This window comes from Strigops habroptila, chromosome 2 (assembly GCF_004027225.2).
Source record: "Strigops habroptila isolate Jane chromosome 2, bStrHab1.2.pri, whole genome shotgun sequence".
NCBI lineage: Eukaryota > Metazoa > Chordata > Aves > Psittaciformes > Psittacidae > Strigops > Strigops habroptila.
The window spans coordinates 57769870-57786918 of NC_044278.2; the positions used below are offsets into that span (position 1 = coordinate 57769870).

The 17049-nt window shown below is 40.0% G+C and overlaps 1 protein-coding gene across 6 annotated transcripts in view; it reads right to left on the minus strand.

Moving 5' to 3' along the window:
- The window catches only part of AFF3 (AF4/FMR2 family member 3), a 330156-nt gene that overhangs the window by 183246 nt on the left and 129861 nt on the right, over nt 1-17049 (minus strand). For 5 of the 6 annotated variants that reach the window (XR_003989977.1, XR_003989976.1, XM_030475871.1 and 2 more), the window contains exon 4: nt 710-754. The exons of the other annotated variant lie outside the window; for it this stretch is intronic. Coding sequence is in view for 3 of the 5 variants with exons in the window: in XM_030475871.1 (XP_030331731.1) it covers nt 710-754 (45 nt within the window). In the remaining 2 variants the exon portion in view is untranslated. The remainder of the gene's footprint in view (nt 1-709; nt 755-17049) is intronic. 6 annotated transcript variants of the gene reach the window in all.

Below are 17049 nucleotides of genomic sequence, written 5' to 3' on the forward strand. Positions count from 1 at the left end.
TGTGAATTATTGAATTATCAGTTTAGGAAAAAAAAAACCTGAAAAAACCCCACTAGTTAAAATATATGGAAATGTTTAATTTTTTATAAATTTGTCTGCCTCAGAAAATGATCAATATCTAAGTTGATTCAAGCCAAGATCTGTCTGCGTGTGTATTAATTTGCTCCACAAAAATAAACTAGAAATTACTAAGAGAAAAGAAATAATAATGAAATATGGAAATAACTACGGATTTTGCACATTGTCATTATATAATGGACATAATGGGCATAATGACATTACATAATGGATTCTAATTAAATCCAGGTGGAAAATGACCTTCCTAGACCTCCCTTCAAAATTAAGATTTTTGACAGTCATGATTAATGGAAACATGCACTTTGCATGGTTTGTAAACCTGAAACATCATTGTACATTTCAGTTTATAATTTATCCCATTATCTGCTTCTGCATGCATGAAGGTCAGCCGTATTGGCACAGAGTAGCAGTGAAATCCAGAGCCTCTGAAAGGTTGTTTTCACAGATTTTTCAATTATTTTTCATGAGGAAATAATTTTGCCTACTTTTTCCTTAGAAAGATGACAACCTAAAAGGCTAATATTTTTAACACCAGTAATTGCAATATCCTTGCTATTCTCTTGTCTTTTTAGAGTAAACAAAATGGCACTGGAAAAAAAAGTTGGGGTTTTTTTTTTTTAAGGACTCCTACCCGCAATATTTCTTCAACGCAGCTGTTATCCCCAGCTCCACTGTCCTGTAAACAAAATGAGAAAATTGTTTGTTTGTGTTTTAAAAAGAAATAACAAATAGCAGGTTTGAGGACATGGTTGTCACATGAAATATATTAGAACCTCGACTACACTTGCAAAATGAGGCCAAGTCTTTCCAGCATCTGAAAAATTGCGCTGCTTAAAATTCTCAAATTATTCCCCATCAGCACAACAGAGAGATGTATTGTTTGCAGGGTTTACATGATTGCAACATATTTGTATAAATTCATAGGCTTTTGTTTGCACCACTTTTGGGTGTGGTTCCTGCTGTTTTGGCTGTACTACATATGAGTAAGCGTAAGCAAAACAGTTACTGCATGTGAATAGAGCCAACATGTGCGCTTATTTGTATTAAACAAATAAGATCTCTCCGCATCCTTTGTGCAGGAAATACTGCAGTGCCACTGCCTATGTGACGGTATATAGGGTAGTGAGTGGCACCTGTGATGCTTAAGGGAGTGATGCAGAGACTGCAACACAGGGAGCAACACTGATCATGGACAAGGCAGCACAGCAGTCCTAAGAAAGCTACCATTTCCTAAAATGCTGACACTAAACCCACCTGTACGGTGTGGGACTGAGGGTGCAGAGGAATTCAGCTCTCCTGAATGTGGTGACTTACACCAGAGCCATTCTGAAGAGGGGAAATTAGAAATTTGGCAGAGCAGCTACCTCCCTATGGGAACCATCCAGCTGGTGCCTCACCTGAATGCTCAGCTTGGTTGTTTATTAGGACCCAAACTTCTGCCAGCAAAGATGAGGCAGCATGAGGCACCAGTCTGCCATACCTATGCCCCTGCTTCCTGCTTGCTCCCTCCCCACAGTTTGCTTGGGCTGCCCAGCACAACAGGGAAGAAGGGGCACACCATGGAAGGAAGCACTGGTGCTGTTGGCGTACCTCTCTCCTGCAGCTCTCCAAAAGTTACAGGTGGCTCATGCATCAAGTAAGTTTTCTGGGGATTTACTTCTCCATGCTAAATTCCCTGACAATTCCCGAAAGAAAGGTTTTCCTGCTTTTGAGGAAACAAACTAACTCAGAAGCAGGAAACTGGGGCTTGAGGTCTTCCTACGTGGGAAGCAGGCAATGGAAACAAACCCAATATGATTAATTACTGTCCCCAAAAGGCTAGCAGGGAGGTGAGCTTGGTCTTTGCCTCTTGTTTGCAGAAAAAACCTGGAGGTCCTGAGTTTTCAGGTGACCACCTGGAGAAATATCAAGGCAATTTGATTTTCCAAAGTGCTGAGCACTTCTGACCTGGAAACCTGACTTCTCTACCACATCTGTATTTGGTCACCCAAAAAATCACAAGGCATTTTCAAAAATTGATAGTTTGTGCAAGCCCTGCTCTTGGATATTGTCACTGTTGCTCCCCAGCCTGACCTGAGTGACTGAGGAGGTCTGGATCCACAGCTGCTCATAGCCTACCAGCTGTAACCAAGGTCAGAAGTATGACAGCCATGCATATGCAAAGGGAACAATTTATGTTCTGTAACTTTTTGTGGCTGTTATTTCATGCCAATTCATAGAAAGTCGTAAGCGCTTTATTGTCGGCACTCCTGCTAAATCTGTGCTGAATATGGCCCTTGATTGCTAAACAAATGAATCCCATTAACTCTTTTTGGTACAACACAGACCACTGGCTTTACAGTTCACCAGGAGTTATACCACTGATTTCAAAGGGAAAGGAACTAAGGATGCTATAAAGTCAGTCTTTGGAGAATTACTCATGTCTGATCTACAAATGCTGAAGAGAAGCTGCAGCCTTGAGCAGATAACCCTATTCTGATTTCAGCCCTGTCTCCGAAGAGCCATACACCACCACATGCAACCTTTCTGCTGCTGGAGCAGGGTGCAAGTGCAAGAGTTCACGTTGCCAGTGAAGCTAAAAAGACAGACAGAAACATCACAACAATCTTTGGGTATTTAAAATTTTTAAAAAGCATATTAGCTAATTTTAATTTACCTCTTCTCCATGGGTTTCCCTCCATTTTCTCCCTTTTCTCCCACAAACCCTGGCCTATGACTTGGTATCCCATTAACAACAATGGAGAGTGTAAATCCCTCCTCATGAATGCCTTGTTTACATAGCAATTATTTTTATTGACTGACCTCAAGTTCGCTATTCTAATCCATTGCCATCTTAGAGAAGGAGGGATGAGATCACCTACAATCTCATCCTGTATACAATGCATTGAACATACAGTAAAATGACACTATTTTTCTGTGAAGACAAAACTACTGAAGGTAAATTTGGCAATAAACTGTTTCAGACTTGGGTTTAGAAACAAGCTTCCATTACAAAATTAAATATCCCTCCTTGAAGTGTAATGAAGTAAGTCTGCAAATACTCATCATCAAGAAGTGACACTTTCCATTACCGCAGAACTAGCTATTCTTCCTGGCACACCATATCTCTAGGCAGGGAGTAAAAAAACTTTTCACATCTCTCGCTCAATATCATTACACCGCCTTTCAAAAGGTAAAAAAAAGGCTGTAAACGCAAAACCAAAGACAAAATATGCAAACCTGAAACCATATTTGGAAAAAAACCCTCAATTTCTGTATTTTCTTCTTCTTCATCTTTTGAGTGCCAAATATAAATTTCTTAATTTATTTTTGCCTTGAATACTTCTAAGGATCTTACATTAATGTTGATATTAAACTTTCTAAAATAAGGGTGAGGAAGTTATGAGACCATGGTCTATACACAGCAAGCAACTTCAATTTCATATGGCCTAGGGCCATATTATTTTTTTTTGTCATGACATCATATAACACAATGCAGAGCGTAACCGTGAGACCTAAGGTATGCCTGAAAGGTGTCTGTTGATGTTGGTATGGAAAAGACTTTCCATTGTCATTTTAAAAGATCTTTTCCACCACATCTCTACTCACATTATTGAGGAACCCACACTGCCTGGGAATTTGGCAACCTGAATTTAACTTCATGGCCTTTTTTTAATTATAAAAGATGTCAAAGGTGGTAAATGTTTCTTGAAATCTGAATTAAAAGAAGAGTTTGCATTACCTGCAGGCAACAAATAGCACAGGGCACTTGAAACGCTATTTGCATCAGTGGACTAGCCTGATCCAGACACTATTGCGTTGGTACTGGCTACGTGACGCAGCACCTGCATGAGGCTGATGTCGGTGGTGCTGGCAATCTGCGCAAAGCAGTCCCTCCACCCTCTCAAAAGCCTGCATGCCACGCTATGTTTGTGCAATAAATGTTTTAATTACTTTTAAAATATATTAAACAATTAAAACAAAATAAAGGTTTTGAGGCTGCTGTTTCTAACTAAGCCAAGGAGCTGCTACCCTCTATTTATTCTGACACTGATTAACCCAGGTCATTTCCCTCCCTTTGCATTTTGTGATCTGTCATAACAAATTCACCTCACTGAACCTCCAGTGAACCACGAGTGAAATACTGGCAAGTCTCCGGGAGCTGCTGGGGGAAATGGGCTCCAGTCTCTTCCCTCTCCAATGCTGTTCCCATTACCTTCGTTCCTCAGTCAGCGCAGCCTGAAGAACACCAAACATCTGCACATACATGCGGCTGGCGTACAGTCTGGCAGGAGGATGAGAGGAGCTGCCGCTGAGGATAACGGCAGTGGCTGCTGAAGAAATAGCCGGGAGCATTGTGCCGCTGATAACACGAGCAGCTAATTACCATGCAAAGCACAGAGAACTGTAAGAAACAAGACTGACTAAAGGCTACATCAGATTCTTGAGAAATGGGATGTCATTTCAAAAAGCTACATCTGTACATATTTTATTTCAGTGCATTATTTTTTCTTCCTTTACCAAGAGCTTTCACATGGAGATATATAAAGAAACCTCTCAGAAAGGAATTGCCTATCTGTGATGCTTCTCTCTCCTTTCAAATCCTTGTGTTAGGGAAAGAAAGAAAAATATTCTGCAAGTATGTTTCCATTTTAGCCTAAGAGATTTTTATGGTGTGAGGTTTTGGTGCTGTTGTTATTTAGACTGTGCTAAGTGTTTTTACAAAGTCTCCAGAAGTTACTGGATTTTGCCTTCAGTATGAATTAGGCATGATTAAGATCTCTAGAAGGCCAAGGTATGTACTCAGCCTCTTCCTCCTAGCTGGAGCTAGGCTGGCTCTGTCATCACTTGAACATGGAATTTGCACTTGCCGGTCATCTGCAACCAGTGGCATGGCAGCAGCTGCCACATGTCCACCCTTCAAGTGCCACCTCTGCCTCCACGGCAGGTCTCCCCCTCCCCGTGCTGCACAGGCGCTGCATGGAATTCCTTAACATGGGGCTGTGGGGTTCCCCTGGGGCCAGAAGGGAAGCTTCAGGCAGTGAATCTTGGCAGACAATAACCTAAATATAGGATCAAAAAAAAAAAAAAAGGAAAAAAGGGAAGAAAGTCCAGATTGATGGACCTTGATCTGAAGGCATGTTAGAAATGCTTCTTTGCAGGGCAAGACCGTGATAGTATGGAGATAGATACATACACACGCATGCACATATGTATATACAACATTATCTATACAATCCATTTGCTAGAAAGGAACTTTCAGTATGAAGAAGATAAGTATGAAGTCATTAACTTTTTACTTATTCATACTTGTGGCCTCTGCCTGTTGGGTTGTGAAGAACCATTGCCCCCAACAAAGTTTCACTTAGATCATTTCTCTGAAGACATCTTAACATCTTCATGTCATGAAATAAAATGTTGAAATTTAATAGGGAGATGTGCCTGAGACGAGAGAGGTGACTTCTGGGGTTTCTGTGGAAATACGGGCAGGTAAAGGTTTGGGTTTGGGTTTTTTGGGTTTTTTTTAGGTATCATTTACAGATGCCCAGGAAAAGTTTTTTGACATTCAGGGCTTAACTTTTTGATTTCTTTACCTGTGCTACATCCTCCAAAAGGCTTTTTATGGGATGGCTGTGCTGAACCCACACTGTTCTGGAAAGAAAAGGCAAGACTTTGCACCTCAGGAAAGGTGGGCTGGTTAGAAGATTAGACCTCAACCTGGTTAAAAACTGTGCACTTCACAGCCCTTAAACACAGAAGACTCCTCGTCTCTCCCCGAGACTGCAGACAAATAGGTAGGGTTACGCCAAGGAAAGAGAAATGAAGAGATGGCTCAGGAAGCTTAATTTTCTGTTATTGCTGATATTTGAAAGCTTTACTATGCACTTGTGGTATTCCTTACTACTAATTTGGAGTGCCAGTGGCGATGGTCTGTTGATACAGTAGTTTTCTCCTGCACTTTGCATTTCTGCAATTAGAAGCCATTTTGCTTTTACTACAAGGAATTGCTACTGCTTCTTCGGACACAGAGATGTGCAGGAGGGAGAAGGAATGCATAGCTGAATTCTCCTCAAGCTCTGTGTCAGAAAGTGTTGCACTAATTAAAGTTATTAAATCCATCTAATTTACAGTGACTGTTAATAAACTGTTACCCTTAATAAGACCATTCTCTTTTGCAATGGAGCCTTCATATTTATTGTGGGATTATTTTTTCTACCATGGGATGTTGCAACAATGTTCTTGGTTCAAAAGGGAAAAGGAGAAAGGTTAACAAAGATTTTATTTCAAGGAAAAACAATTAATAAAGAGCAAGTTATGAAAGTCATCTAGCTTTGTTTTAATGAAAGTATCTGGCTATACTAATTGGGGGTCTCAGTGCAACTGAATATCATGATGACCCACTCTTGTACCAAGAACAGGGAGATGTTCTGGCTAATCAAAGAAGATGAATCAAAAATATCTGTAGATAGAGAGAAGTGCCAAATGATCTGACAGACTTGCTGCGCGCACTAGAAAGGAGACGCTAATCTCACAAGAGTACGTTTTGCTCTTGATGAGTGATACTGTCCTAGAACAGCCTGCGCAGCAGCTCCCCCACAACCAAGGCAGGACAACAACTTTTTGGAGAGCAGAGTCTCCGAGAAGGAAGACTGCAGAGTTTATAAAGCCATAATCCAGAGTACCACAAGCCTTAGGCTGTGCTGGCCCTATATGCAGACCTGAGGGGTCTGAAGCATCCTGCCTTTGATGTTCAGGCTTGAAGATGGATTTATGGTGGATATATAAGTAAAGGCATTCATCATATTGTTTGGTTATTGTGTTTTGGTTTTTTTTCTAAAATAGCAGCAAGATGAAGTTAGGGCATAACTCCTCCAGTGCATGCCCATGGTCTGCCCCAGAGCTTGAAACATCTCCTGCCCAACTAGTGTCTGACCCGAACTAAGTATGGAAAGCCCAGGGTCAGAAAGTGAGGTGATGCTGAAGGGCCACCACTTGGACTGCTGCTGAGAGCTTCACTAGATGTTAGGCACCTACAACCCATTTTGGAGGGGGGTTAGAAGAGCAGTGTCCAGCCATGTGTGGAGAGGTCATCTTCAAAGCGATGAGATGGTTCAAGTCCAGGTCTCAGTGTCCACACCACAAACATATCAAGAGAATTAAAGGCCAAGAACCTGCTTGAAACCTCCCCACCCTGTCCACTCCTAAGGGCCATCAAACAATCAATGACTGGAGCTGCATTAGTAATATTTCATGTAATAAAAGATGCTTCGGAGACTCAAATGAAACCTACTGGCAGATCAGTGGAGCAATTTTACGGGCTTTTACATTATATTAATAAAAATAAAAATCCAAACATGCCAGAATTACACTGTGACCCAGAACAATAAAAAGGAGCTGTAATGGAGAAGAACTGCATTGTTCTATTAATAAAATATAAAGGCTTTATTGTTATTGGGAAAGATTGATTGTATCAAATCAATATCATGTCACAGTGTATTAATGTTTTTCTTCACTAATGAAAAACAAGGTCTGATGTGATTACACTCTCTTGCTACCCATTTGAAAAATATAATGGGATGGTAATAATGAAGATTGCAACTTGCAATTTTACTCCTTGCTACATACTCAATCCCGGCAGGTGCTGAGTAAGTGACCTTGGCTTTCAGTGAAGTCAGCTGGAGCTGAAGGTAACCAGCATGCACCAAAATGCTGTCAAAACTCCCCTGAACAGACTCCACAGCCTCTGTTCCCACCCCAAAATTCGAAAAAGCCTGTGGGGACCTCTAGAAATGCCTTCAGCACACTACATTTTTTGCAGCACTGTATGCATGCTCTGTACATACTAAATGACTGCTTGCTCAACACAGTGGTCTATTTGTTGGAAAGTTTCCTTTATGGACACCAGAGTCTTTTGGTTTTGCAGCAGAAAAGGCTTTTCAGCAAAGATACTGGCTTCTCCTCTCAGCCCACACAGTCCTTCAACAGCTGACCCAAGGACCCTGCCCTGGGAGCAACAGAGATCAGCTTTTCTCCCCATTAGATGCCTGTCCTCCCTGCTGCACAGATGGCCAATTAGTGTCAACTGGAATGTGGTATTTTTAGTGATGTGGACACTTGTCCGCTAGAACCTGGACTGAGACCAGTCGATTGCATGCAATATATTGTCTGCTTTTGTTTGGGGAGAATATGTAACATCCATATAGCAGCAACAGATGGAAAAGCAAGTATCACAGAACTGTTAATCTTTTTGTGACATTTCAATATGAATTTACCATCAGCTAGTATAATATTCAATAAATTAAATGGATTATTTTGCCAAGAGATCCTTTAAAAATGTTAATTAACAATAAATCAATAAAACTATTCAACATGAAAATCAATTACATCCCTGTTTACATTATTTAACTCCAAACATTTCTGTTTTGTGTGCTTGTAATTAGCAAGCTATAAAAGATGCCATAAATAGGTGCATAATGAGAGGAACTGTTTATAAATGATAATTGCTATTCATTCCCACTGAGCTAAAGGTTATGCGATTACAAACTATTACGCAGAAAGGGTTAAACCTCTTACAGATGGGAGATTTTACAGTATACAACTCCTCAGAAATCTCTCCCACAAAAGGCCCCTGACGGAAGAAAGCCCCTGTCCATGAGTGTTTGATGGAAAGAGTAACATCTATCAGGCGTTTCTTAAAGTCTACTTACATTCATTTAGAAATGGCTTATGGCAAAAAATCTATCCTTTGGGCAGTGGTGGCAGGAATAAGAAATGGAGCCTGGCACAAGGAATTCAATATTGATAAAACGTCATCATCTGAACAATCTCTCTACTAAGTCGAAAGGAAAGATATTAACATTGAAATGCTGCTAAAAATCTGGGTGACCATCCTATTAACAAAGATGAGGACTGGATAAAGGAAACAAGGGTGGTTTCTGGTGGGTAACAACGATGGTGCTCTACCCAATACCCCACCCAAAGACTAGGGCCAAGAGGGTCCGGCTTTCATAGAGGATTACAGGATCTTCATGTGGCAGCTGAGAACCCAAAACACTAAGCAGCAGCCTGTATCCCCAGAAGGTAATACCAGACTATTTCTCATAATAGGCTGCTACGCAGATCTGAAAAAAAGACATGTTTCATACAGAGAAACAACCTCTCATTAATCCCTATTGCTGAAAGCTGACTTCTCAATTTTAGAGACTGACACCTGATATATACTTAACAGATAAAAGCACCCACGATCGGGAGACCATAGTAACATTCTGCTTTCTGCTAAAGCCTTTTGCTAGTCCAAGGATGTCACCAGCATGTGACAGTTTTGGCTTTGACTGTGTCTCTTCTCCAGAAAAAAAAAAAATGTCATCCTTCCAATGCTCTCATGAGGGCAACAATCACCAAGAACCCTTCATGATGCAGGTCTGAAGTATAGGAAGACCAGTGAGCATCTGGCAATAAAGGCAGCAGAGTTAAACAGCCTATTTGCAAATCCAAAGAGAAACCAATTTTTCTTCCTTGCCTGGGCACACCTGATGCATATTTCCTTTCTTGTCTGGATTGTGACTTTAAAGTGAATTAATTTTGGCCTGAGACACTTGCATTGCACTGCTTTCCCTGATTTGCACAAAATACAATTGTTTCATGGAAAATATGGATCACAATTGAGAGTTTAAAAAAGAAGTCTAATATGTGTAAGGAACAGAGCATCATATAGATTGGTTTGAGAATGACTGCTCAGTCTCATTGCGAAGACTGCAAAAAATATTCTGGTCATGGCAATAACCTGGACACCTATTTGCCCCAAGAGGAATATAATTTGCTACTCAATAACCAAAGCTTTATCAATGAAGATGAATAATTCTATGCATCTGCACCTTTAAATCAATCTCTTGATGCTTCTGGTCAGCTGCGGTGGATTCTCTTCAAATCCACATGGAAGCTGATAAATAGCACAATTCTCCAAGCTGCAACAAAAATCTTGGCAGAGCATTATTGTGCTCTCAGCATTCCTGAAAGTCAAAAGAAAAATTCAGCCATACCGTGGTCACTGACAGACTGACAGAAACAGACTCACTGCAAAGCTACTGAAAATAGTGCTCTCTAAAGGTTTTGCTGAGTTCATAGGACACATAAAGCTTCAAATAAAATGTCAGTGTTGCAATGTCTTAGGGCTCTGACATGTAAGTTCTTTCCAGTTAAGAATGTATGGGACATCAAGGTACATAAATATTTATATGTATATATACACCACGTAAAAATCCTCTGCAAAAGTTTCCTGAAAATGCCTAAACCAACCAAGCAAAGCTCAAATCTTAACAACTGTAGCCTTAATATAGGAATCAATACATTTAGAAAATCTATGAAGTTGCAGAGTAGACAAATACCTCCCTTATTTTTCCTGTCCTCTCTTTCCCAAATCCTACTGAAAAATTTATTTTCCAATCAATTCACCGCAGACCCATATCAGTCCTCTTTGATGAGGGACAGAAAGCCCTTTGGCCAGCTAGACAGGAACCAGGCACTGCTGTTATGGCTTGCAGAGGACTTGCTTCCAGAAGTCAGGATATCTTCACATCTGTAAAACCATCTGCCCAAGGAGCGGCAGCTGCCCAGCACTTGTCCCTGCTTTCCTGTGGGCTCCATGCCAGCACCCTCCTGTTTGGGCAAGCATAAGACCAGAAGCAGGAGAATAAATAATGTGCCAGGTTTAGGGAAAGTTGTAGGTAACTCCCAAGTAGTTTTATGCTACTAGTTAACATTTTTTGATGGAAGCCACGCTGGTCCCTCAGACTTGGAGAACAAAAGGCTGGCTTAAACTTCTGTTAGTGCTTTCTATTTTGGCTTTCCCTTTTATCTTCTTTCCATATATTCTCAAGTTATCCCCTTTTAAAGGGGGTATTGCATCTGAAAGTCGCAATGCTTTCTGGTTTTCTTTTTGCCTGTTGCTGTTACCACTAACAGCAAAATACAGAAAGAAAGTAGAAAGAAGAATTGGCCTTTGCTTTTCCAGATTTTGTGTCTTTGAGAGAGTTTGCTTGTCTTTCCAGTAAAGTAGACATTTCTAGGCTGTTTGCAGCTCCCAGGCTGTTAGCTCCTGCACAACTAAAGGCTAATGGAGCATCACTTATAAAACCCACAAATACAAAACTGCACAGACCATGACTATGGGCCATGTTACTGAGATGCAGTAACCTTTTTTTAGTGTCAGTTAGCGGTTTTCTTTTTAATATAGAAAATGAGTAAGAAGTCACTTTATGACTGAGCAGTGTTGTAGGTGCATGACTGGTGCATGGACTGCAAAGCTCTGGCTGGTGCCTACAGAGAACTGATCTCCAAAGAGCCTTACTAGCAAAAAATCCTTCTAAATCACACATGCACCAGCATTCATGCATATGCAACACACAGTACAGTGGAGGGAAATATAAGGAAGAAATGGACAGTGATAGTAGAGTTTAATCTTTACTGTGTTGTAGACCAAAACCTGCACTATGCTGCATGAGAAGGGCTTGTGAGTTTTCTCAGAAAGTTAAGGTTACCCTTGGATTTGGTTTGGGTTTGATTTCCAAAGCTTTCACTGGAAAGCCTCAAAAAGGTGAGCTGCCTCTTGGTTTTCTTTTTTTTTTTTTTGAACAGATGAGGCAGTCCTCCACTTAAAAACGGGTTATTTTGTCTCTAGAGGAAGAAATGTTCAATGTAGCCCCATTTCATTTTAAATGGAAGCTAAATGGAGATAAAAATCTCTAATACTGCTACAGCTCACAGACGTTTCCATCTAGGTCAAGTACAACAAATCTGCATTTTTTAAGTGTTAAAGTCAGCTCTCTGTCCTTGTTAAAACTGGAAGGTCTTGTGGCACACCAAATTATAACAACACATACAGAAAACAGGAGTACAGTTGGAAAGCCTTTGAGACGAGAAGCCACACGCTTACCTTTTGTTATGTGATCTTGATGAATTTATTTCTGTGGCTTTTATTCATATTTCAGGACGTTGAATCCTTCAAACTTGTTAGTATTTTCCTTTTTTATTGTTCTCTGCTGCCTTTCGCTGTTTTATTTTATTCTTTTGTTCCCCAGTGCAACTGCAGGTAATGCACTCCTGGGCCTATTACCCTCCATCTCTTTGATCTGGCAGTGGATATCAACAAAGAAGTTATTTGTTCTCAACACATTAAACCCTTCTGTGTAGCTTTTTACAAATTCTGTTATGCAACTTTGATACGGCCTGGAACGAGTTGTCAGGTACCAAAAGGCAGGGGAGCACAAAGACCTCTCCAAAAGTCAAGCTATGAATGGTGTCATCTTGCTGTTTCACTTTCAAAGGTGTCTCATACGGGTTTGCTGAATAGGAGTCGTTTGACAGCAGACATCTGAATTTGTATTGCAGACTCTAAGACACCATTATAAGAACTTTGAATATCTTAGTTGAGTCCTGACGATCAAAGCTTCCTATGTAATAAACCTATCATGGATTACTCAGAGAGATTTTCAGCATCGGTAACAATGGCAGCTGATTTGCCTCGCATAACAAGCTACTGATACAATATAAAGGTTGTGATCAATACTTTAACTAGCTAGATAAAAGTCTATCTGAAAATCAGGAATGATACTGAAGTCTCATAATTTACTTTATAAACAATCCCCTATAGTTTTAAGACACGCATGCATCAAGCATTGCTTGAAATACATTAAATCTTGATTTTTTTGAATCAGAATACTAGAAGAGTAAGTGGAATTGGCAGCATAAATGAATATAATGCATAAAACACAAAAAGCTCTTGGCTGGCTTTTGTATACAGCATTAGAAACAGAGAAACACACATTGTTTCACAGTGATCTGCATTAAATATATTTGTTATGGGTTTGAAATACTCCAAACTATTCCTTTTGGATGAGAGAGGATGCTCTGCATTTATGATATATGGTACACATTGTCATCAATTTTCATGCTTTGTTTATAGGACTGCATAATTTGTAATCATCAGATTACCATGTTTAGTCTGCACTCCGGTTTTCAGAGAATGCGTATTAGATCACATCCTTATATCTTTTATTTATTTGCTTGTTTATGAAAGGAATGATGAGTAGCTCATTCCCCTGTTAATTAACTATTTGGTGAAGGGTTCAGGGTTTGAGGTGCTGCTTGTTCTTGGAGAGAAGAGAAAGGCAAAGCTGCTCTCGGGCTTTGATTTGTAACTGTGAGCCCATATTGCCAGGTAGGGACATTAGGTAATAACGCCAGAGAGAAATTAAGAAGATGCAAAAGACAACGCATATTTTAAGGGCTTCCTTCAGATTTCTGGCTTCCTTTCCCCCACCATACTTCCAGCAGCATTTCCTGCATGTTTTATCTGCACATGTAGCTCTAAGTCACCTGCAGCCCAGCTAAATATTTGGGCAGGTAGAGGACAAGGAAGCCCCACCAAAACATGGATTCTCCTGTACCATTTGCAGCAAGGTACTTTGTGAGGAACAGAATGAAATGTTCTTGGCAAAACCTTTTATTTTTCATGATCCTTTTTCTGCTGGAGAAATACAGCTATGAAACAAGATACTCTAGCAAGGGTTGCAGGCAAAGACTGTTAGCTGTTTTTCTGTGCAGAGGAAGGCACAGCCCTGGCGATCAGGAACTAGCCGGTCGCTGATGTCTCTGCCTAAGGGCTTGTGGAAAAATCCACACTAAAAAGCAGTCCCTGCCTAATTTAAACTTTATATACATTTATGCTATAAACACAACAGGATTTTAAATATCTACAGATGGGAAATTAGGCAACAGCTATGGGATGAATGCCTGTAACACCTAATCCAGGCAGACTGTATAGGCACAGCAGCCCATCAGCACAAGTCACCTCTGCAGGTCTCAGCCTCGGTAGAGCAACAGCACTCACTCACTCAACCCAAGCCACCTTATTGATGGCACTATATATAAACTCAAGACGCAAGGAAACCATGGGATTACTCATTCCTAGAAAATAATTACAAAATGGAAAAAAAACCCACTACCTTTGCAGAAGCATGATATTGTTTCATTTGCCAGCCAGAACATCTTTACCTCTAAGCTAAAGAAGAAAAAACCAGCAAGAATGAGACAGAAGCCAAGCTTACATTTCCACCCTTATCTCTCTGTACCGATACTCTCTTGGAAGTCCCTGCTTGCATAGCAGCTGCTGAATTGCTACAGTTTACAGCCTGGCATATTAAAATAAACTAGCACTGATTCTGGCAATTTGCGTAAATAGTTGATGGATCTCTACAGCAGAGGCAGGAGCTCTTCATCTCTGCCCACTTGTGCATCAGACCCCTTAGTCTGTACAAGCACTAACCATATCAGAGACTGCCATGTGAACCTACCCAAAGTCATCCGTTATTTGTGTTGCATTACGGTCCAGAACTTGATCAACACTACCAACACAAAAGATGTCATTTTTGAAAGTGGCATGTCTTGCCATGTGATCAGATGGAAAGGATTAAATGGGGATGTCCTGATTGAAAATGGTGTACTATAATCTACATTTTGTATGCACACACATTACCATGAAGGCTTGTGTAGCACTTTACAAGCACAAGATCAGAATCATGCATGTAAACCGATGCATATGTAATATAGTATATCCAGACCTGTAGTGGCATTTGTAACTTTAGATTTGGAATATGGCTACAATTCTATATGGGCAACACTATATTTTTTTAGGATGGATAACAGAGTTCATTCTGTAACCTAAAGGGTTGGAAGTATTTTAGACAGAACATAAGTCGCCCACAAAATTAGGGTACCAACTGAAAAAGAAAAGTCCTAACAAACCCTAAAAAAGCCCCTTAGAAACCTAAAGCAGGTATTCTGAAAATAAAAAGACCTGTCCACAAGACCCCTGCTTTTCCAAACCAAGCCTGAAGACTTGCTCAGTTCTTCACAAGACAGGAGACAGGGCACAGTGCATGCTGAAGCAGTATTCCTAGGGATTTCACTCACAGCAACTGGGTCTGGCCCTGGGGTGCCTCCAAGAGGAGGTCTACAAGGACCCAGTAGCAGCTTTCTGAACAGCAATCTGCCATTGGTGCCCAGAAATACATTTAGCGCATTTTGGGAGGAAAAGTAGCCAAATGTTTCTGAATGCCCACCCACTACCTGGACACGGTCAGGTCACTGTGTTACAAAATGTTCTCAGAATTTGTTTGCCCACAAAATATGAAACAGCAAAAAGCTACGGAATATACTAGTGGCTGAGGCTGACTAGCAGTTTCTTCAGAACTCAAAGAGATGAGATAACTAAAATTGGGATCTCACGTTCCAGATGATAAACACCACCTTGCTTGTGGAAAAACCAATATGAGATCTGTAGAATTAGATGTAAAGAAATAATTTTTCCTGCATACTGCTACCTGTTTAACTGTCAGCTGGATGCCATGCAAGGCATGGATGATGGCTTTGGAAAGCGGAAGGAAAACAAGGTCAGGTATTCCCACCTCATATCACAATGAACAAAGCAAAGTTGTATGTCATCTTGTTTCACATGTTTTCATGAAAAGCTAACTGAGCAACTGGTGTGCTCCCCCAGTAACGCAAATGAAATCTTTGACTTGTTTCACCTTCAAGGTCGGATATCATTGCTGCTGACCAGATCTATTGCAGAAGTGTGAATGCAGGTGGAATTACAGTTTGTGCTCAATAAGGGTTATTGTGATTGATAGTGTATAATTTACCAAAATATTTTGTCATTTTTTAAGAGAAAGTCTGTTTTCTGGTATTTGCATGCCTTTGACTTTAGAGTATAAGCATGTACAAGCACTGAAGAACGCAAGACAGCAAGTCACTATTTACTGATTAAGGAGTGATGGTCTTGAAGTATGAAACCTTAGCATTCCTATTTCACTCTTCTCCTTCCAGAGAAGGAAACAGGAGACATGAAATAGAAAGTTTCCAACTCATAGAGATTCCTAATTCATGGCATTAACGCAATAAATTCCTCCTCTTTGCTCTTTTAACTTAACTGCTGTCTCCTGGTATGCTCAGGTCAGCCATGCTCAACTCACATTTACTTTGCTGAGGTGGTAAAGGTTACACAACTCAATTTTTTTTTTCCCATTTATAAGAGAAATGAATCTAAACTCAGCTAATTTGTATACAGCTGCAGGCAATATAAACATGGCTGGTTAGAATTCTTTATATAGTATAAGCCTTTGTACTCCATACTTCATGGAAGTTAATAAGTAGGTGTCAAACTCTGAATTAAAATTCCCAGAAGAGGACACAGCACAAAGGACAATAAAAATGATTTTTAAATAATCATAGGGATAAATAGCATCCACTTCTGACAAATGTAAGTGCTGGCATAAAATGTTATTAGGCTACAGAGATTTTCTTTTGTTCAGGAAGTATGTTTTATTCTCCAGCAGTGTCATTCATCATCCTAATGAGCCCTCAAAATGTAAATTAAATAGCAAAGACTGATTCATTCAAAAACATCTTTGTGCTGTGTGTTAAACCTTTTTTCTACTTTTATCCTTATATATTGGTTCATTCTTTCATTGCAAAATAACCCCTCAGCCCTTGTATACTTTAATGGCCCAGTTCAAGCAAAACATATTTTCAGTAAACACTATTTATTCATTGGGCCTCTTCGTACAGTAATTAAAAAAAAAAAAAAAAATTAAAAATGTTGTGCCCCTTAAATTATATTTGATCCGGAAAATCTCAGAAACCTGTGCGTGCATGTGGTTTTTGTTTTATTCAGCATCACTTAGTCCAGGGAAACCCTCAATGGAAAAGGATTAGTAGAAATTTCAAGCAGCTCTAATTTACTGAGCTGAATACATTAACAACTAATCAAACGCCATAGTTTTGGTAATGGCAGTGAAAAAAAAAAAAAAGAGAACCCAGGGTCATGAGCTAAATTAGTTCAGATTTCTTGTTATCTGTTGATAAGGACATTACACATTCTTACCAGGAATGCAGAAAAGAGGTTTCATACTTGACCTGAATTTATGCATGAGC